This window comes from Oncorhynchus gorbuscha, linkage group LG01, assembly GCF_021184085.1.
Source record: "Oncorhynchus gorbuscha isolate QuinsamMale2020 ecotype Even-year linkage group LG01, OgorEven_v1.0, whole genome shotgun sequence".
NCBI classification, from domain to species: domain Eukaryota; kingdom Metazoa; phylum Chordata; class Actinopteri; order Salmoniformes; family Salmonidae; genus Oncorhynchus; species Oncorhynchus gorbuscha.
The window spans coordinates 5027583-5050816 of NC_060173.1; the positions used below are offsets into that span (position 1 = coordinate 5027583).

The window sequence follows — 23234 nt, forward strand, 5'->3', positions numbered from 1 at the left end:
ATTACAGTAAAGCGTGTCCTAAATCACCAAATTACAGTAAAGCGTCTCCTAAATCACCAAATTACAGTAAAGCGCCTCCTAAATCACCATATTACAGTAAAGCGTGTCCTAAATCACCATATTACAGTAAAGCGTCTCCTAAATCACCATATTACAGTAAAGCGTCTCCTAAATCACCATATTACAGTAAAACGTCCTCTCCTAAATCACCATATTACAGTAAAGCGTCTCCTAAATCACCATATTACAGTAAAACGTCTCCTAAATCACCATATTACAGTACCTTGGCAAAGGCACTCCTGATGAAGGTCTCAACTATCTGAGTCCTCTGGTCTCTGGTCACTGCCTCTCTCAGTAGCTCCTTCTCTGTCATGTCCCTCACCGCCAGCTCCTGTCCGTCATCTGTCACCTCAGAGCGAAGATACCGGACAAACTCTCCACGCTGGCCCTCGTCCTCAAAGTACAGCACCTGGAGACAGACCACAACAAACAGAGTTTAAACACATACATACACACTCTCTCTCTCTCTCTTTCTCTCTCTCTCTTTCTCTCTCTCTCTGTCTCCCTCTCCCCCTCCCTCTCTCTCTCTCTCTTTCCACCTCCCTATCTCTCTCTCTCTCTCTCTTTCCACCCCTATCTCCCTCTCTCCCTCCCTCCCTCTCCTCTCTCTCTCTCTCTCTCTCTCTCTCTCTCTCTCTCTCTCTCTCTCTCTCTCTTTCCACCCCCCTATCTCTCTCTCTCTTTCCACACCCTATCTCTCTCTCTCTCTCTCCCTATCCCACTCTCTCTCTCTCTCTCCCTCTCTCTCTCTCTCTTTCCACCTCCCTATCTCTCTCTCTCTCTCGTTCCACCCCTATCTCTCTCTCTCTCTCTATCCCATGCTCTTTCTTATTTGTCCCCTGTTAATCACTCACCAGATCATACTCTTTGGGTACTTTCATCAGCAGAGCCCTGCAGTAATAGTCACTGGACAGCAGGACGTCCAGGTGGGTCTGGGAACCAAGGCTGAGTGACCGTTGAGTGGGTCCAGACTGGTCAAACACCTGCAGTCTCCTCTTATCATCCACGAACAGATTGACTGGACGTAAGGGCTTCTTAGGGCCCTGCCACTCACAGGCTGGAAAGAGAAGAGGAAAGATGCAGAGAAGAGATGAGAGACAGAGAGGAGAGACGGAGAGGAGAGACAGAGAGGAGAGATGGAGAGGAGAGACAGAGAGGAGAGATGGAGAGGAGAGACAGAGAGAAGAGACGGAGAGGAGAGACAGAGAGGAGAGATGGAGAGGAGAGACAGAGAGGAGAGATGGAGAGGAGAGACAGAGAGGAGAGACGGAGAGGAGAGACAGAGAGGAGAGATGGAGAGGAGAGACAGAGAGGAGAGACGGAGAGGAGAGACAGAGAAGAGAGATGGAGAGGAGAGACAGAGAGGAGAGATGGAGAGACAGAGAGAAGGAAGAGAGGAGAGACACATCACACAGTACCTAACACATCACACAGTACCTAACACATCACACAGTACCTAACACATCACACGGTACCTAACACATCACACAGTACCTAACACATCACACGGTACCTAACACATCACACAGTACCTAACCTAACACATCACACAGTACCTAACACATCACACAGTACCTAACACATCACACAGTACCTAACCTAACACATCACACGGTACCTAACACATCACACAGTACCTAACCTAACACATCACACAGTACCTAACACATCACACGGTACCTAACACATCACACAGTACCTAACCTAACACATCACACAGTACCTAACACATCACACAGTACCTAACACATCACACAGTACCTAACCTAACACATCACACGGTACCTAACACATCACACAGTACCTAACCTAACACATCACACAGTACCTAACACATCACACAGTACCTAACACATCACACAGTACCTAACCTAACACATCACACAGTACCTAACACATCACACAGTACCTAACACATCACACAGTACCTAACACATCACACAGTACCTAACCTGACACATCACACGGTACCTAACCTAACACATCACACAGTACCTAACACATCACACAGTACCTAACACATCACACAGTACCTAACACATCACACAGTACCTAACACATCACACAGTACCTAACACATCACACAGTACCTAACACATCACACAGTACCTGACAGGAGAGGAGAGACAGAGAAGAGAGATGGAGAGGAGAGACAGAGAGGAGAGACGGAGAGGAGAGATAGAGAGGAGAGATGGAGAGGAGAGACAGAGAGGAGAGACGGAGAGGAGAGACGGAGAGGAGAGATGGAGAGGAGAGACGGAGAGGAGAGACGGAGAGGAGAGATGGAGAGGAGAGACAGAGAGGAGAGACGGAGAGGAGAGATGGAGAGGAGAGACGGAGAGGAGAGATGGAGAGGAGAGATGGAGAGGAGAGATGGAGAGGAGAGACGGAGAGGAGAGATGGAGAGGAGAGACGGAGAGGAGAGACGGAGAGGAGAGACGGAGAGAAGGAAGAGAGGAGAGACACATCACACAGTACCTAACCTAACACATCACACAGTACCTAACACATCACACAGTACCTAACACATCACACAGTACCTGACAGGAGAGGAGAGACAGAGAGGAGAGATGGAGAGGAGAGACAGAGAGGAGAGACGGAGAAGAGAGACAGAGAGGAGAGATGGAGAGGAGAGACAGAGATGAGAGATGGAGAGGAGAGACAGAGAGGAGAGACGGAGAGGAGAGATAGAGAGGAGAGATGGAGAGGAGAGACAGAGAGGAGAGACGGAGAGGAGAGACGGAGAGGAGAGATGGAGAGGAGAGACGGAGAGGAGAGACGGAGAGGAGAGATGGAGAGGAGAGACAGACAGGAGAGACGGAGAGGAGAGATAGAGAGGAGAGATGGAGAGGAGAGACAGAGAGGAGAGATGGAGAGGAGAGACAGAGAGGAGAGACAGAGAGGAGAGGAGGAGAGGAGAGATGGAGAGAAGGAAGAGAGGAGAGATGGAGAGGAGAGACAGAGAAGAGAGACGGAGAGCAGAGACGGAGAGGAGAGACGGAGAGGAGAGACAGAGAGGAGAGACAGAGAGGAGAGACGGAGAGGAGAGACAGAGAGGAGAGATGGAGAGGAGAGACAGAGAAGAGAGATGGAGAGGAGAGACGGAGAGGAGAGACATAGAGGAGAGACAGAGAGGAGAAACAGAGAGGAGAGATGGAGAGGAGAGACGGAGAGGAGAGATGGAGAGGAGAGATGGAGAGGAGAGATGGAGAGGAGAGACGGAGAGGAGAGATGGAGAGGAGAGACAGAGAGGAGAAACAGAGAGGAGAGATGGAGAGGAGAGACGGAGAGGAGAGATGGAGAGGAGAGATGGAGAGGAGAGATGGAGAGGAGAGATGGAGAGGAGAGATGGAGAGGAGAGATGGAGAGGAGAGATGGAGAGGAGAGATGGAGAGGAGAGATGGAGAGGAGAGATGGAGAGGAGAGATGGAGAGAAGGAAGAGAAGAGAGACACATCACACAGTACCTAACACATCACACAGTACCTAACACATCACACAGTACCTAACACATCACACAGTACCTAACACATCACACAGTCACACAGTACCTAACACATCACACAGTACCTAACCTCACACAGTACCTAACACATCACACAGTACCTAACACATCACACAGTACCTAACACATCACACAGTACCTAACACATCACACAGTACCTAACACATCACACAGTACCTAACCTGACACATCACACAGTACCTAACACATCACACAGTACCTAACACATCACACAGTACCTAACACATCACACAGTACCTAACCTAACACATCACACAGTACCTAACCATCAACAGTACATCACACAGTACCTAACACATCACACAGTACCTAACACATCACACAGTACCTAACCTGACACATCACACAGTACCTAACACATCACACAGTACCTAACCTAACACATCACACAGTACCTAACACATCACACAGTACCTAACCTAACACATCACACAGTACCTGACACATCACACAGTACCTAACACATCACACAGTACCTGACACATCACACAGTACCTAACACATCACACAGTACCTAACCTAACACATCACACAGTACCTAACACATCACACAGTACCTGACACATCACACAGTACCTAACACATCACACAGTACCTAACCTAACACATCACACAGTACCTAACACATCACACAGTACCTAACACATCACACAGTACCTAACACATCACACAGTACCTGACCTAACACATCACACAGTACCTAACCTAACACATCACACAGTACCTAACACATCACACAGTACCTAACACATCACACAGTACCTAACACATCACACAGTACCTAACACATCACACAGTACCTAACACATCACACAGTACCTAACCTGACACATCACACAGTACCTAACACATCACACAGTACCTAACACATCACACAGTACCTAACACATCACACAGTACCTAACACATCACACAGTACCTAACACATCACACAGTACCTAACACATCACACAGTACCTAACACATCACACGGTACCTAACCTAACACATCACACAGTACCTAACACATCACACAGTACCTAACACATCACACAGTACCTAACACATCACACAGTACCTAAACCTAACACATCACACAGTACCTAACACATCACACAGTACCTAACACATCACACAGTACCTAACACATCACACAGTACCTAACACATCACACGGTACCTAACACATCACACAGTACCTAACCTAACACATCACACAGTACCTAACCTGACACATCACACAGTACCTAACACATCACACAGTACCTAACCTGACACATCACACAGTACCTAACACATCACACAGTACCTAACACATCACACAGTACCTAACACATCACACAGTACCTAACACATCACACAGTACCTAACACATCACACAGTACCTAACACATCACACAGTACCTAACACATCACACAGTACCTAACACATCACACAGTACCTAACACATCACACAGTACCTAACACATCACACAGTACCTAACACATCACACAGTACCTAACACATCACACAGTACCTAACACAACACATCACACAGTACCTAACACATCACACAGTACCTAACCTAACACATCACACAGTACCTAACACATCACACAGTACCTAACACATCACACAGTACCTAACACAACACATCACACAGTACCTAACACATCACACAGTACCTAACCACATCACACACATCACACAGTACCTAACACATCACACAGTACCTAACACATCACACAGTACCTAACACATCACACAGTACCTAACACATCACACAGTACCTAACACATCACACAGTACCATCAACCTAACACATCACACAGTACCTAACACATCACACAGTACCTAACACATCACACAGTACCTAAAGAGAGATGGAGAGGAGACCAACACATCACACAGTACCTAACACATCACACAGTACCTAAGATGGAGACACAGTACCTAACACATCACACGGTACCTAGGACAGACAGAGTAGAGATGGACATCACACAGTACCTAACACATCACACAGTACCTAACCAGAGAGGAGAGATGGACATGGACAGTACCTAACACATCACAGAGTACCTAACACATCACACAGTACCTAACACATCACACAGTACCTAACAGGAGGAGATGAGGAGAGATGGAGAGGAGAGAGTGGACCTAAGAGATCACACAGTACCTAACACATCACACAGTACCTAACACATCACACAGTACCTAACACATCACACAGTACCTAACACATCACACAGTACCTAACACACCTACACATCACACAGTACCTAACACATCACACAGTACCTAACCTAACACACAGTCACACAGTACCTAACACATCACACAGTACCTAACACATCACACAGTACCTAACACAACACATCACACAGTACCTAACACATCACACAGTACCTAACCATCACACAGTACCTAACACATCACACAGTACCTAACACATCACACAGTACCTAACACATCACACAGTACCTAACACATCACACAGTACCTAACACATCACACAGTACCTAACACATCACACAGTACCTAACACATCACACAGTACCTAACACATCACACAGTACCTAACACATCACACAGTACCTAACACACAGTACCTAACACATCAGTACCTAACACATCACACAGTACCTACCTAACACATCACACAGTACCTAACACATCACACAGTACCTAACACATCACACAGTACCTAACACATCACACAGTACCTAACACATCACACAGTACCTAACACATCACACAGTACCTAACCTAACACATCACACAGTACCTAACACATCACACAGTACCTAACACATCACACAGTACCTAACACATCACACAGTACCTAACCTAACACATCACACAGTACCTAACCTAACACATCACACAGTACCTAACACATCACACAGTACCTAACACATCACACAGTACCTAACACATCACACAGTACCTAACACATCACACAGTACCTAACACATCACACAGTACCTAACACATCACACAGTACCTAACACATCACACAGTACCTAACACATCACACAGTACCTAACCTCAACATCACACAGTACCTAACACATCACACAGTACCTAACCTAACACATCACACAGTACCTAACACATCACACAGTACCTAACACATCACACAGTACCTAACACATCACACAGTACCTAACACATCACACAGTACCTAACACATCACACAGTACCTAACACATCACACAGTACCTAACACATCACACAGTACCTAACACATCACACAGTACCTAACACATCACACAGTACCTAACACATCACACAGTACCTAACCTAACACATCACACAGTACCTAACACATCACACAGTACCTAACACATCACACAGTACCTAACACATCACACAGTACCTAACCTAACACATCACACAGTACCTAACACATCACACAGTACCTAACACATCACACAGTACCTAACACATCACACAGTACCTAACACATCACACGGTACCTAACACATCACACAGTACCTAACCTAACACATCACACAGTACCTAACATCACACAGTACCTAACACATCACACAGTACCTAACACATCACACAGTACCTAACACATCACACAGTACCTAACACATCACACAGTACCTAACACATCACACAGTACCTAACACATCACACAGTACCTAACACATCACACAGTACCTAACACATCACACATCACACACACAGTACCTAACACATCACACAGTACCTAACCATCACACATCAACACAGTACCTAACACATCACACAGTACCTAACACATCACAGTACCTAACACATCACACAGTACCTAACACATCACACATCACACAGTACCTAACACATCACACAGTACCTAACCTAACACATCACACAGTACCTAACACATCACACAGTACCTAACACATCAACGGTACCTAACACATCACACAGTACCTAACACATCACACAGTACCTAACCTAACACATCACACAGTACCTAACACATCACACAGTACCTAACACATCACACAGTACCTAACACATCACACAGTACCTAACACATCACACAGTACCTAACACATCACACAGTACCTAACACATCACACAGTACCTAACACATCACACAGTACCTAACACATCACACAGTACCTAACACATCACACAGTACCTAACACATCACACAGTACCTAACCTAACACATCACACAGTACCTAACACATCACACAGTACCTAACACATCACACAGTACCTAACACATCACACAGTACCTAACACATCACACAGTACCTAACACATCACACAGTACCTAACACATCACACAGTACCTAACAACACATCACACAGTACCTAACACATCACACAGTACATCACACAGTACCTAACACATCACACAGTACCTAACACATCACACACACAGTACCTAACCATCAACACCTAACACATCACACAGTACCTAACACATCACACAGTACCTAACACATCACACAGTACCTAACACATCACACAGTACCTAACACATCACACAGTACCTAACACATCACACGGTACCTAACACATCACACAGTACCTAACACATCACACAGTACCTAACACATCACACAGTACCTAACACATCACACACCTAACCTAACACATCACACAGTACCTAACACATCACACAGTACCTAACCTAACACATCACACAGTACCTAACACATCACACAGTACCTAACACATCACACAGTACCTAACACATCACACAGTACCTAACACATCACACAGTACCTAACACATCACACAGTACCTAACACATCACACAGTACCTAACACATCACACAGTACCTAACACATCACACAGTACCTAACACATCACACAGTACCTAACACATCACACAGTACCTAACACATCACACAGTACCTAACACATCACACAGTACCTAACACATCACACGGTACCTAACACATCACACAGTACCTAACACATCACACAGTACCTAACACATCACACAGTACCTAACACATCACACAGTACCTAACACATCACACAGTACCTAACACTAACACATCACACAGTACCTAACCTAACACATCACACAGTACCTAACACATCACACAGTACCTAACACATCACACAGTACCTAACACAACACATCACACAGTACCTAACACATCACACAGTACCTAACCTAACACATCACACAGTACCTAACACATCACACAGTACCTAACACATCACACAGTACCTAACACATCACACAGTACCTAACACATCACACAGTACCTAACACATCACACAGTACCTAACACATCACACAGTACCTAACACATCACACAGTACCTAACCTAACACATCACACAGTACCTAACACATCACACGGTACCTAACACATCACACAGTACCTAACACATCACACAGTACCTAACACATCACACGGTACCTAACACATCACACGGTACCTAACACATCACACAGTACCTAACACATCACACAGTACCTAACACATCACACAGTACCTAACCTAACACATCACACAGTACCTAACACATCACACGGTACCTAACACATCACACAGTACCTAACACATCACACAGTACCTAACACATCACACAGTACCTAACACATCACACAGTACCACACAAACACGATCACCTGATACACACCTGTGATTCCAGCAGGGAGTTCCTTCGTTGTGTCGTCAGCTCCTCCTCTCTTCTGGAACTTCTTAAACTTGGACTTTCTGAAGTGGGCCACGACAAGAGCCATGAGGAAGCTCACTGGTAGGGGAACAACGTAGTCAACAGAGAATCACTCAGGGAAGGTCACCACGGCTATGGTAGAAATGATTGTGTATCAAAATCTACTATTTTAAAATGTTTTACTTGCTATTGTTTTCCCCTGTCCAAAAAATGTGATATTTGGTTGTTTTACCTACTTTAAATAAATTAACTGATCGCAAGTCACTCTGGATAAGACTAATAACCTCATGTCCTTCTGTAGCTCAGTTGGTAGAGCATGGCGCTTGTAACGCCAGGGTAGTGGGTTTGATTCCCGGGACCACCCATACGTAGAATGTATGCACACATGACTGTAAGTCGCTTTGGATAAAAGCGTCTGCTAAATGGCATATATAATTATTATTATATATTATTATTATAAAATGTGGATTCTGATTGGTTAACATCGGATACCGACCAACGGGAAAGAGGAACAGGCAGATGACTAGGATGCCGAAGCCAGCTTTACTCCCCGCGTCAAAGTAGTTGAGCTTGGTGGCGTTGGTGCAGGGGTGGAGCTCAGAGGTCGTGACCTGAGAGGGCTGGGGACAAGGGTCACCTGGGACAGACAGACAGACAGACAGACAGACAGACAGACAGACAGACAGACAGACAGACAGACAGGCAGGCAGGCAGGCAGGCAGACAGACAGACAGACAGACAGACAGACAGACAGACAGACAGGCAGGCAGGCAGGCAGACAGACAGGCAGGCAGGCAGGCAGGCAGGCAGGCAGGCAGGCAGGCAGGCAGGCAGGCAGGCAGGCAGGCAGACAGACAGACAGACAGACAGGCAGGCAGGCAGGCAGGCAGGCAGGCAGGCAGGCAGGCAGGCAGACAGACAGACAGACAGACAGACAGACAGACAGACAGACAGGCAGGCAGACAGACAGACAGACAGACAGACAGACAGACAGACAGACAGACAGACAGGCAGGCAGGCAGACAGACAGACAGACAGACAGACAGACAGACAGACAGACAGACAGACAGACAGGCAGGCAGGCAGGCAGGCAGGCAGACAGACAGGCAGGCAGGCAGGCAGACAGGCAGGCAGGCAGGCAGGCAGGCAGGCAGACAGACAGACAGACAGACAGACAGACAGACAGACAGGCAGGCAGGCAGGCAGGCAGGCAGACAGACAGACAGGCAGGCAGGCAGGCAGGCAGACAGGCAGGCAGGCAGGCAGGCAGGCAGGCAGGCAGGCAGGCAGACAGACAGACAGACAGACAGACAGACAGACAGACAGACAGACAGACAGACAGACAGACAGACAGACAGACACAAGGAGATTTGTTACTGTACCAGCAGCAACTACAGTCAACATTTTGGAGCTACAGGGAACACTATGGTTTCGTTGCTTATTTGTATAAAAATGATACATTTAAAGTGGACATGATCTTTACCATCCTTCCAGAAGAAGACTCTTCTCTGTATGTCCTCAGCCTCCGCGCCGGTGACCGCTGTAATGACGTCATGAAAGGTTGTGTTGCGAATGGCCTGCAGCTCTTCAGCTGTGAACAGACTTGAGGAACAACCAGAAGGAGTTGTCAGATCGACTGGAACTGTTATGATATAACGTCACCCGAAACAGTGAATCAAAGCTGATCACATAACAGACATTAGTCTTGTGTTTCCTCAGTTCAAAGGTCGAGTTCAACACCAGGCTATTGTTTATTTCATTCGTGGCTTACGTTCTCACAGGTATCCGTCCAAGCTTCCGAGCGAAACGCGAGAAAGCCAGGAAATAGAGGTTCAACTAACGGAAACAGATTCATACGATTACCGTATTTGACTTTCTTCCTACCCGTTCTGTGTGTTCTCGAACCAGAAGCGGTCTCCATTCCTGATGCGGTTAAACTGGTCCCGTATGATAGTGGTGAAGACCTGACCAGGACCGTCCACAGACTCTAGGAGACCTCCAGGAAACAGCTCCAGTTTAGAAATGTCCCCATGGTACAGGTCTGCAAGGTCCCTGAATAGCTATACATCCAGTAAGGTAGAGACAGAATAGAGAGGGTAGGTTATTCACTGCATCACAGCAATAGGACAAGTTCATCCTGATTCTGTCCATGTGTTAGTTTAATCCCCTCCCTGGGGCTCTGACTGGTCTCAGACCAGTAGTTTAATCCCCTCCCTGGGGCTCTGACTGGTCTCAGACCAGTAGTTTAATCCCCTCCCTGGGGCTCTAACTGATCTCAGACCAGTAGTTTAATCCCCTCCCTGGGGCTCTGACTGGTCTCAGACCAGTAGTTTAATCCCCTCCCTGGGGCTCTGACTGGTCTCAGACCAGTAGTTTAATCCCCTCCCTGGGGCTCTGACTGGTCTCAGACCAGTAGTTTAATCCCCTCCCTGTGGCTCTAACTGGTCTCAGACCAGTAGTTTAATCCCCTCCCTGGGGCTCTGACTGGTCTCAGACCAGTAGTTTAATCCCCTCCCTGGGGCTCTGACTGGTCTCAGACCAGTAGTTTAATTAACAGCACGTACTGTATAGACTTACGTAAACACGTTAATAACCCATACAGAAAACATTCATGAGCATTGCATAATAAGTTCTGATAGTACCTGTGGGTTGGTGGTGTTGAGCTGAGGGTTTACGTCTCCCCAACTCCCCACAGGGGCCAGGCCCAGCCCCTCTCTGACCTGGTTGTAGCTGGGCAAGCCAAAGTCCCGGCCTCTCTGCACCGTCAGAGCCACCAAGTCCGACCGCGAGAAACGCAGAGGCCCGTACATATAATCTAGTGGGGAGAAGGCCCACCAATATACATCAATATTTATTACTTTTATTTATGTTATTTTATATAAAAAATACAAATAAATTCTTAAAATGGCATTGTTGGTTAAGGGGCTTTGTAAGTAAGCATTTCACTGTAAGGTCTACTACACCTGTTGTATTCAGCATTTCACTGTGAGGTCTACTACACCTGTTGTATTCAGCATTTCACTGTGAGGTCTACTACACCTGTTGTATTCAGCATTTCACTGTGAGGTCTACTACACCTGTTGTATTCAGCATTTCACTGTGAGGTCTACTACACCTGTTGTATTCAGCATTTCACTGTGAGGTCTACTACACCTGTTGTATTCAGCATTTCACTGTGAGGTCTACTACACCTGTTGTATTCAGCATTTCACTGTGGGGTCTACTACACCTGTTGTATTCAGCATTTCACTGTGAGGTCTACTACACCTGTTGTATTCAGCATTTCACTGTAAGGTCTACTACACCTGTTGTATTCAGCATTTCACTGTAAGGTCTACTAGACCTGTTGTATTCAGCATTTCACTGTGAGGTCTACTACACCTGTTGTATTCAGCATTTCACTGTGAGGTCTACTACACCTGTTGTATTCAGCATTTCACTGTGAGGTCTACTACACCTGTTGTATTCAGCATTTCACTGTGAGGTCTACTACACCTGTTGTATTCAGCATTTCACTGTGAGGTCTACTACACCTGTTGTATTCAGCATTTCACTGTGAGGTCTACTACACCTGTTGTATTCAGCATTTCACTGTGAGGTCTACTACACCTGTTGTATTCAGCATTTCACTGTGAGGTCTACTACACCTGTTGTATTCAGCATTTCACTGTGGGGTCTACTACACCTGTTGTATTCAGCATTTCACTGTGAGGTCTACTACACCTGTTGTATTCAGCATTTCACTGTAAGGTCTACTACACCTGTTGTATTCAGCATTTCACTGTAAGGTCTACTACACCTGTTGTATTCAGCATTTCACTGTGAGGTCTACTACACCTGTTGTATTCAGCATTTCACTGTGAGGTCTACTACACCTGTTGTATTCAGCATTTCACTGTGAGGTCTACTACACCTGTTGTATTCAGCATTTCACTGTGAGGTCTACTACACCTGTTGTATTCAGCATTTCACTGTGAGGTCTACTACACCTGTTGTATTCAGCATTTCACTGTGAGGTCTACTACACCTGTTGTATTCAGCATTTCACTGTGAGGTCTACTACACCTGTTGTATTCAGCATTTCACTGTAAGGTCTACTACACCTGTTGTATTAGTAGACCTGTTCCGGTTCCGGTTGGAGCGAGTGGTCGCATCTGCACGCATCTGCACGTCGCTCCAACGGGTAGTATAACTTTTTAACTTTTTCATTATATCTCGGTTTGATTTGTCTTATCTTAGCAATTTCTTCTCAGCTAGCTACATAGCCGTCTTTGTATCAAAGATAATTGCGTAATTATCGTATTTCGCCGTCCTAACGTAGTCTTCACTAGCCAGCTAGCTAACGTCCACTGATTAGCTGCACTGAGAAACTCTTACACTCAACTGAACGACTTGATTAGTTTAGTGTTAGCTACCTACATAGCTGTCTTTGCTGTCTTCGTATCATCGTATCATCGTATCCAAGATAATTGTGTTGTTTAGGTTTAGAGTGTGTAGTCTTAGAGTGATTATCTTAATTTACCGAGGTTAGCTAGCCAGCTATTTGTCGTCCTTAACGTAGGTGACTCTGCTAGCTAGCCAACAGCTAGCCAACGTCTTCTGTATAGAACTCAACTACCCGGTCGCATTCACAGGTTGTATCACATTTTCACTTCATTTCATTACAGTACAACGGTTTGATTTGTTTGATCGTAGCTAGCTACTTAGCTAGCTACATAGCCGTCTTTGTATCAAAGATAATTGTGTAGTCTAGAGCGATTTTCTAGGTTCGCTAGCCATCTATTGTCGTTCTTTTAACGCAACGTAACGTAAACAACACTGCTAGCTAGCCTGCTAGCCCCCGAATAGCAACACTGCAGAACTATTACACTCAACGGAATGACTTGATTAGTGTAGTGTCAACAACGCACCCACTGCCAGCTGGCCTACTTCAGCAGTACTGTATCATTTTAATCATTTTAGTCAATAAGATTCTTGCTACGTAGCTTAACTTTCTGAACATTCGAGACGTGTAGTCCACTTGTCATTCCAATCTCCTTTGCATTAGCGTAGCCTCTTCTGTAGCCTGTCAACTATGTGTCTGTTTATCCCTGTTCTCTCCTCTCTGCACAGACCATACAAACGCTCCTCACCGCGTGGCCGCGGCCACCCTACTCTGGTGGTCCCAGCGCACGACCCACGTGGAGTTCCAGGTCTCCGGTAGCCTCTGGAACTGCCAATCTGCGGTCAACAAGGCAGAGTTCATCTCAGCCTATGCCTCCCTCCAGTCCCTCGACTTCTTGGCACTGACGGAAACATGGATCACCACAGACAACACTGCTACTCCTACTGCTCTCTTCGTCCGCCCACGTGTTCTCGCACACCCCGAGAGCGTCTGGTCAGCGGGGTGGTGGCACCGGGATCCTCATCTCTCCCAAGTGGTCATTCTCTCTTTCTCCCTTACCCATCTGTCTATCGCCTCCTTTGAATTCCATGCTGTCACAGTTACTAGCCCTTTCAAGCTTAACATCCTTATCATTTATCGCCCTCCAGGTTCCTCGGAGAGTTCATCAATGAGCTTGATGCCTTGATAAGCTCCTTTCCTGAGGACGGCTCACCTCTCACAGTTCTGGGCGACTTTAACCTCCCCACGTCTACCTTTGACTCTTTCCTCTCTGCCTCCTTCTTTCCACTCCTCTCCTCTTTTGACCTCACCCTCTCACCTTCCCCCTACTCACAAGGCAGGCAATACGCTCGACCTCATCTTTACTAGATGCTGTTCTTCCACTAACCTCACTGCAACTCCCCTCCAAGTCTCCGACCACTGCCTTGTATCCTTTTCCCTCTCGCTCTCATCCAACACCTCCCACACTGCCCCTACTCGGATGGTATCGCGCCGTCCCAACCTTCGCTCTCTCTCCCCCGCTACTCTCTCCTCTTCCATCCTATCATCTCTTCCCTCCGCTCAAACCTTCTCCCACCTATCTCCTGATTCTGCCTCCTCAACCCTCCTCTCCTCCCTCTCTGCATCCCTTGACTCTCTATGTCCCCTATCCTCCAGGCCGGCTCGGTCCTCCCTCCCGCTCCGTGGCTCGATGACTCATTGCGAGCTCACAGAACAGGGCTCCGGGCAGCCGAGCGGAAATGGAGGAAAACTCGCCTCCCTGCGGACCTGGCATCCTTTCACTCCCTCCTCTCTACATTTTCCTCCTCTGTCTCTGCTGCTAAAGCCACTTTCTACCACGCTAAATTCCAAGCATCTGCCTCTAACCCTAGGAAGCTCTTTGCCACCTTCTCCTCCCTCCTGAATCCTCCGCCCCTCCCCCCCTCCTCCCTCTCTGCAGATGACTTCGTCAACCATTTTGAAAAGAAGGTCGACGACATCCGATCCTCGTTTGCTAAGTCAAACGACACCGCTGGTTCTGCTCACACTGCCCTACCCTGTGCTCTGACCTCTTTCTCCCCTCTCTCTCCAGATGAAATCTCGCGTCTTGTGACGGCCGGCCGCCCAACAACCTGCCCGCTTGACCCTATCCCCTCCTCTCTTCTCCAGACCATTTCCGGAGACCTTCTCCCTTACCTCACCTCGCTCATCAACTCATCCCTGACCGTTGGCTACGTCCCTTCCGTCTTCAAGAGAGCGAGAGTTGCACCCCTTCTGAAAAACCTACACTCGATCCCTCCGATGTCAACAATTACAGACCAGTATCCCTTCTTTCTTTTCTCTCCAAAACTCTTGAACGTGCCGTCCTTGGCCAGCTCTCCCGCTATCTCTCTCTGAATGACCTTCTTGATCCAAATCAGTCAGGTTTCAAGACTAGTCATTCAACTGAGACTGCTCTCCTCTGTATCACGGAGGCGCTCCGCACTGCTAAAGCTAACTCTCTCTCCTCTGCTCTCATCCTTCTAGATCTATCGGCTGCCTTCGATACTGTGAACCATCAGATCCTCCTCTCCACCCTCTCCGAGTTGGGCATCTCCGGCGCGGCCCACGCTTGGATTGCGTCCTACCTGACAGGTCGCTCCTACCAGGTGGCGTGGCGAGAATCTGTCTCCTCACCACGCGCTCTCACCACTGGTGTCCCCCAGGGCTCTGTTCTTGGCCCTCTCCTATTCTCGCTATACACCAAGTCACTTGGCTCTGTCATAACCTCACATGGTCTCTCTTATCATTGCTATGCAGACGACACACAATTAATCTTCTCCTTTCCCCTTCTGATGACCAGGTGGCAAATCGCATCTCTGCATGTCTGGCAGACATATCAGTGTGGATGACGGATCACCACCTCAAGCTGAACCTCGGCAAGACGGAGCTGCTCTTCCTCCCGGGGAAGGACTGCCCGTTCCATGATCTCGCCATCACGGTCGACAACTCCATTGTGTCCTCCTCCCAGAGCGCCAAGAACCTTGGCGTGATCCTGGACAACACCCTGTCGTTCTCAACTAACATCAAGGCGGTGGCCCGTTCCTGTAGGTTCATGCTCTACAACATCCGCAGAGTACGACCCTGCCTCACACAGGAAGCGGCGCAGGTCCTAATCCAGGCACTTGTCATCTCCCGTCTGGATTACTGCAACTCGCTGTTGGCTGGGCTCCCTGCCTGTGCCATTAAACCCCTTCAACTCATCCAGAACGCCGCAGCCCGTCTGGTGTTCAACCTTCCCAAGTTCTCTCACGTCACCCCGCTCCTCCGTTCTCTCCACTGGCTTCCAGTTGAAGCTCGCATCCGCTACAAGACCATGGTGCTTGCCTACGGAGCTGTGAGGGGAACGGCACCTCAGTACCTCCAGGCTCTGATCAGGCCCTACACCCAAACAAGGGCACTGCGTTCATCCACCTCTGGCCTGCTCGCCTCCTACCACTGAGGAAGTACAGCTCCCGCTCAGCCCAGTCAAAACTGTTCGCTGCCCTGGCCCCCAATGGTGGAACAAACTCCCTCACGACGCCAGGACAGCGGAGTCAATCACCACCTTCCGGAGACACCTGAAACCCCACCTCTTTAAGGAATACCTAGGATAGGTTAAGTAATCCCTCTCACCCCACCCCCCCTAAGTTTTAGATGCACTATTGTTAAGTGACTGTCCCACTGGATGTCATAAGGTGAATGCACCAATTTGTAAGTCGCTCTGGATAAGAGCGTCTGCTAAATGACTTAAATGTAATGTAAAATGTTGTATTCAGCATTTCACTGTAAGGTCTACTACACCTGTTGTATTCAGCATTTCACTGTGAGGTCTACTACACCTGTTGTATTCAGCATTTCACTGTCAGGTCTACTACACCTGTTGTATTCAGCATTTCACTGTAAGGTCTACTACACCTGTTGTATTCAGCATTTCACTGTAAGGTCTACTACACCTGTTGTATTCAGCATTTCACTGTGAGGTCTACCTACACCTGTTGTATTCAGCATTTCACTGTGAGGTCTACTACACCTGTTGTATTCAGCATTTCACTGTAAGGTCTACTACACCTGTTGTATTCAGCATTTCACTGTAAGGTCTACTAGACCTGTTGTATTCAGCATTTCACTGACCATGTAAAGCCACGTACAAGGCCTTAAAAAGAGCATTTAAAACTGAAAGTTTAAACCTCTTAAGTCTTCCACGATGACGTTGTCCTCTCTCTGCGATCTGCGAGGTCATGCCCATAATCAGATGGTCGATATCCTGTCCGGACTTCAGGTTGGGGTTCTACAACAGACAGATACCGCCTGTCTCAACACCGGTACACATAAAGTAGGTAGCAGATACCGCCTGTCTCAACACCGGTACACATAAAGTAGGTAGCAGATACCGCCTGTCTCAACACCGGTACACATAAAGTAGGTAGCAGATACCGCCTGTCTCAACACCGGTACACATAAAGTAGGTAGCAGATACCGCCTGTCTCAACACCGGTCTCACACATAAAGTAGGTAGCAGATACCGCCTGTCTCAACACCGGTACACATAAAGTAGGTAGCAGATACCGCCTGTCTCAACACCGGTACACATAAAGTAGGTAGCAGATACCGCCTGTCTCAACACCGGTACACATAAAGTAGGTAGCAGATACCGTCCTGTCTCAACACCGGTACACATAAAGTAGGTAGCAGATACCGCCTGTCTCAACACCGGTACACATAAAGTAGGTAGCAGATACCGCCTGTCTCAACACCGGTACACATAAAGTAGGTAGCAGATACCGCCTGTCTCAACACCGGTACACATAAAGTAGGTAGCAGATACCGCCTGTCTCAACACCGGTACACATAAAGTAGGTAGCAGATACCGCCTGTCTCAACACCGGTACACATAAAGTAGGTAGCAGATACCGCCTGTCTCAACACCGGTACACATAAAGTAGGTAGCAGATACCGCCTGTCTCAACACCGGTACACATAAAGTAGGTAGCAGATACCGCCTGTCTCAACACCGGTACACATAAAGTAGGTAGCAGATACCGCCTGTCTCAACACCGGTATACACATAAAGTAGGTAGCAGATACCGCCTGTCTCAACACCGGTACACATAAAGTAGGTAGCAGATACCGCCTGTCTCAACACCGGTACACATAAAGTAGGTAGCAGATACCGCCTGTCTCAACACCGGTACACATAAAGTAGGTAGCAGATACCGCCTGTCTCAACACCGGTACACATAAAGTAGGTAGCAGATACCGCCTGTCTCAACACCGGTACACATAAAGTAGGTAGCAGATACCGCCTGTCTCAACACCGGTACACATAAAGTAGGTAGCAGATACCGCCTGTCTCAACACCGGTACACATAAAGTAGGTAGCAGATACCGCCTGTCTCAACACCGGTACACATAAAGTAGGTAGCAGATACCGCCTGTCTCAACACCGGTACACATAAAGTAGGTAGCAGATACCGCCTGTCTCAACACCGGTTTCACATAAAGTAGGTAGCAGATACCGCCTGTCTCAACACCGGTACACATAAAGTAGGTAGCAGATACCGCCTGTCTCAACACCGGTACACATAAAGTAGGTAGCAGATACCGCCTGTCTCAACACCGGTACACATAAAGTAGGTAGCAGATACCGCCTGTCTCAACACCGGTACACATAAAGTAGGTAGCAGATACCGCCTGTCTCAACACCGGTACACATAAAGTAGGTAGCAGATACCGCCTGTCTCAACACCGGTACACATAAAGTAGGTAGCAGATACCGCCTGTCTCAACACCGGTACACATAAAGTAGGTGGCAGATACCGCCTGTCTCAACACCGGTACACATAAAGTAGGTAGCAGATACCGCCTGTCTCAACACCGGTACACATAAAGTAGGTAGCAGATACCGCCTGTCTCAACACCGGTCTCACATAAAGTAGGTAGCAGATACCGCCTGTCTCAACACCGGTACACATAAAGTAGGTAGCAGATACCGCCTGTCTCAACACCGGTACACATAAAGTAGGTAGCAGATACCGCCTGTCTCAACACCGGTACACATAAAGTAGGTAGCAGATACCGCCTGTCTCAACACCGGTACACATAAAGTAGGTAGCAGATACCGCCTGTCTCAACACCGGTACACATAAAGTAGGTAGCAGATACCGCCTGTCTCAACACCGGTACACATAAAGTAGGTAACACCGCAGATACCGCCTGTCTCAACACCGGTACACATAAAGTAGGTAGCAGATACCGCCTGTCTCAACACCGGTACACATAAAGTAGGGTAGCAGATACCGCCTGTCTCAACACCGGTACACATAAAGTAGGGTAGCAGATACCGCCTGTCTCAACACCGGTACACATAAAGTAGGTAGCAGATACCGCCTGTCTCAACACCGGTACACATAAAGTAGGTAGCAGATACCGCCTGTCTCAACACCGGTACACATAAAGTAGGTAGCAGATACCGCCTGTCTCAACACCGGTACACATAAAGTAGGTAGCAGATACCGCCTGTCTCAACACCGGTACACATAAAGTAGGTAGCAGATACCGCCTGTCTCAACACCGGTACACATAAAGTAGGTAGCAGATACCGCCTGTCTCAACACCGGTACACATAAAGTAGGTAGCAGATACCGCCTGTCTCAACTGTCTCAACACCGGTACACATAAAGTAGGTAGCAGATACCGCCTGTCTCAACACCGGTACACATAAAGTAGGTAGCAGATACCGCCTGTCTCAACACCGGTACACATAAAGTAGGTAGCAGATACCGCCTGTCTCAACACCGGTACACATAAAGTAGGTAGCAGATACCGCCTGTCTCAACACCGGTACACATAAAGTAGGTAGCAGATACCGCCTGTCTCAACACCGGTACACATAAAGTAGGTAGCAGATACCGCCTGTCTCAACACCGGTACACACCGGTAAACACCGGTACACATAAAGTAGGTAGCAGATACCGCCTGTCTCAACACCGGTACACATAAAGTAGGTAGCAGATACCGCCTGTCTCAACACCGGTACACATAAAGTAGGTAGCAGATACCGCCTGTCTCAACACCGGTACACATAAAGTAGGTAGCAGATACCGCCTGTCTCAACACCGGTACACATAAAGTAGGTAGCAGATACCGCCTGTCTCAACACCGGTACACATAAAGTAGGTAGCAGATACCGCCTGTCTCAACACCGGTACACATAAAGTAGGTAGCAGATACCGCCTGTCTCAACACCGGTACACATAAAGTAGGTAGCAGATACCGCCTGTCTCAACACCGGTACACATAAAGTAGGTAGCAGATACCGCCTGTCTCAACACCGGTACACATAAAGTAGGTAGCAGATACCGCCTGTCTCAACACCGGTACACATAAAGTAGGTAGCAGATACCGCCTGTCTCAACACCGACATAAAGTAGGTAGCAGATACCGCCTGTCTCAACACCGGTACACATAAAGTAGGTAGCAGATACCGCCTGTCTCAACACCGGTACACATAAAGTAGGTAGCAGATACCGCCTGTCTCAACACCGGTACACATAAAGTAGGTAGCAGATACCGCCTGTCTCAACACCGGTACACATAAAGTAGGTAGCAGATACCGCCTGTCTCAACACCGGTACACATAAAGTAGGTAGCAGATACCGCCTGTCTCAACACCGGTACACATAAAGTAGGTAGCAGATACCGCCTGTCTCAACACCGGTACACATAAAGTAGGTAGCAGATACCGCCTGTCTCAACACCGGTACACATAAAGTAGGTAGCAGATACCGCCTGTCTCAACACCGGTACACATAAAGTAGGATACCGCAGATAAAGTAGGTAGCCGCCTGTCTCAACACCGGTACACATAAAGTAGGTAGCAGATACCGCCTGTCTCAACACCGGTACACATAAAGTAGGTAGCAGATACCGCCTGTCTCAACACCGGTACACATAAAGTAGGTAGCAGATACCGCCTGTCTCAACACCGGTACACATAAAGTAGGTAGCAGATACCGCCTGTCTCAACACCGGTACACATAAAGTATAAAGATACCGCCTGTCTCAACACCGGTACACATAAAGATACCGCCTGTCTCAACACCGGTACACATAAAGTAGGTAGCAGATACCGCCTGTCTCAACACCGGTACACATAAAGTAGGTAGCAGATACCGGTACACATAAAGTAGGTAGCAGATACCGCCTGTCTCAACACCGGTACACATAAAGTAGGTAGCAGATACCGCCTGTCTCAACACCGGTACACATAAAGTAGGTAGCAGATACCGCCTGTCTCAACACCGGTACACATAAAGTAGGTAGCAGATACCGCCTGTCTCAACACCGGTACACATAAAGTAGGTAGCAGATACCGCCTGTCTCAACACCGGTACACATAAAGTAGGTAGCAGATACCGCCTGTCTCAACACCGGTACACATAAAGTAGGTAGCAGATACCGCCTGTCTCAACACCGGTACACATAAAGTAGGTAGCAGATACCGCCTGTCTCAACACCGGTACACATAAAGTAGGTAGCAGATACACGCCTGTCTCAACACCGGTACACATAAAGTAGGTAGCAGATACCGCCTGTCTCAACACCGGTACACATAAAGTAGGTAGCAGATACCGCCTGTCTCAACACCGGTACACATAAAGTAGGTAGCAGATACCGCCTGTCTGTCTCAACACCGGTACACATAAAGTAGGTAGCAGATACCGCCTGTCTCAACACCGGTACACATAAAGTAGGTAGCAGATACCGCCTGTCTCAACACCGGTACACATAAAGTAGGTAGCAGATACCGCCTGTCTCAACACCGGTACACATAAAGTAGGTAGATACAGATACCGCCTGTCTCAACACCGGTACACATAAAGTAGGTAGCAGATACCGCCTGTCTCAACACCGGTACACATAAAGTAGGTAACACCGCAGATACCGCCTGTCTCAACACCGGTACACATAAAGTAGGTAGCAGATACCGCCTGTCTCAACACCGGTACACATAAAGTAGGTAGCAGATACCGCCTGTCTCAACACCGGTACACATAAAGTAGGTAGCAGATACCGCCTGTCTCAACACCGGTACACATAAAGTAGGTAGCAGATACCGCCTGTCTCAACACCGGTACACATAAAGTAGGTAGCAGATACCGCCTGTCTCAACACCGGTACACATAAAGTAGGTAGCAGATACCGCCTGTCTCAACACCGGTACACATAAAGTAGGTAGCAGATACCGCCTGTCTCAACACCGGTAACATAAAGTAGGTAGCAGATACCGCCTGTCTCAACACCGGTCACATAAAGTAGGTAGCAGATACCGCCTGTCTCAACACCGGTACACATAAAGTAGTCTCAACACCGGTATAAAGTAGGTAGCAGATACCGCCTGTCTCAACACCGGTACACATAAAGTAGGTAGCAGATACCGCCTGTCTCAACACCGGTACACATAAAGTAGGTAGCAGATACCGCCTGTCTCAACACCGGTACACATAAAGTAGGTAGCAGATACCGCCTGTCTCAACACCGGTACACATAAAGTAGGTAGCAGATACCGCCTGTCTCAACACCGGTACACATAAAGTAGGTAGCAGATACCGCCTGTCTCAACACCGGTACACATAAAGTAGGTAGCAGATA

At 47.6% G+C, this 23234-nt stretch overlaps 1 protein-coding gene across 1 annotated transcript in view; it reads right to left on the bottom strand.

Moving 5' to 3' along the window:
- The window catches only part of LOC124031608 (dual oxidase 2-like), a 64472-nt gene that overhangs the window by 32148 nt on the left and 9090 nt on the right, over positions 1-23234 (bottom strand). The window contains 9 exon segments of the mRNA XM_046343072.1: positions 284-469; positions 915-1117; positions 9164-9277; positions 9696-9836; positions 10683-10801; positions 11084-11259; positions 11842-12014; positions 17771-17802; positions 17804-17871. Coding sequence (XP_046199028.1) covers positions 284-469; positions 915-1117; positions 9164-9277; positions 9696-9836; positions 10683-10801; positions 11084-11259; positions 11842-12014; positions 17771-17802; positions 17804-17871 — 1212 coding nt within the window.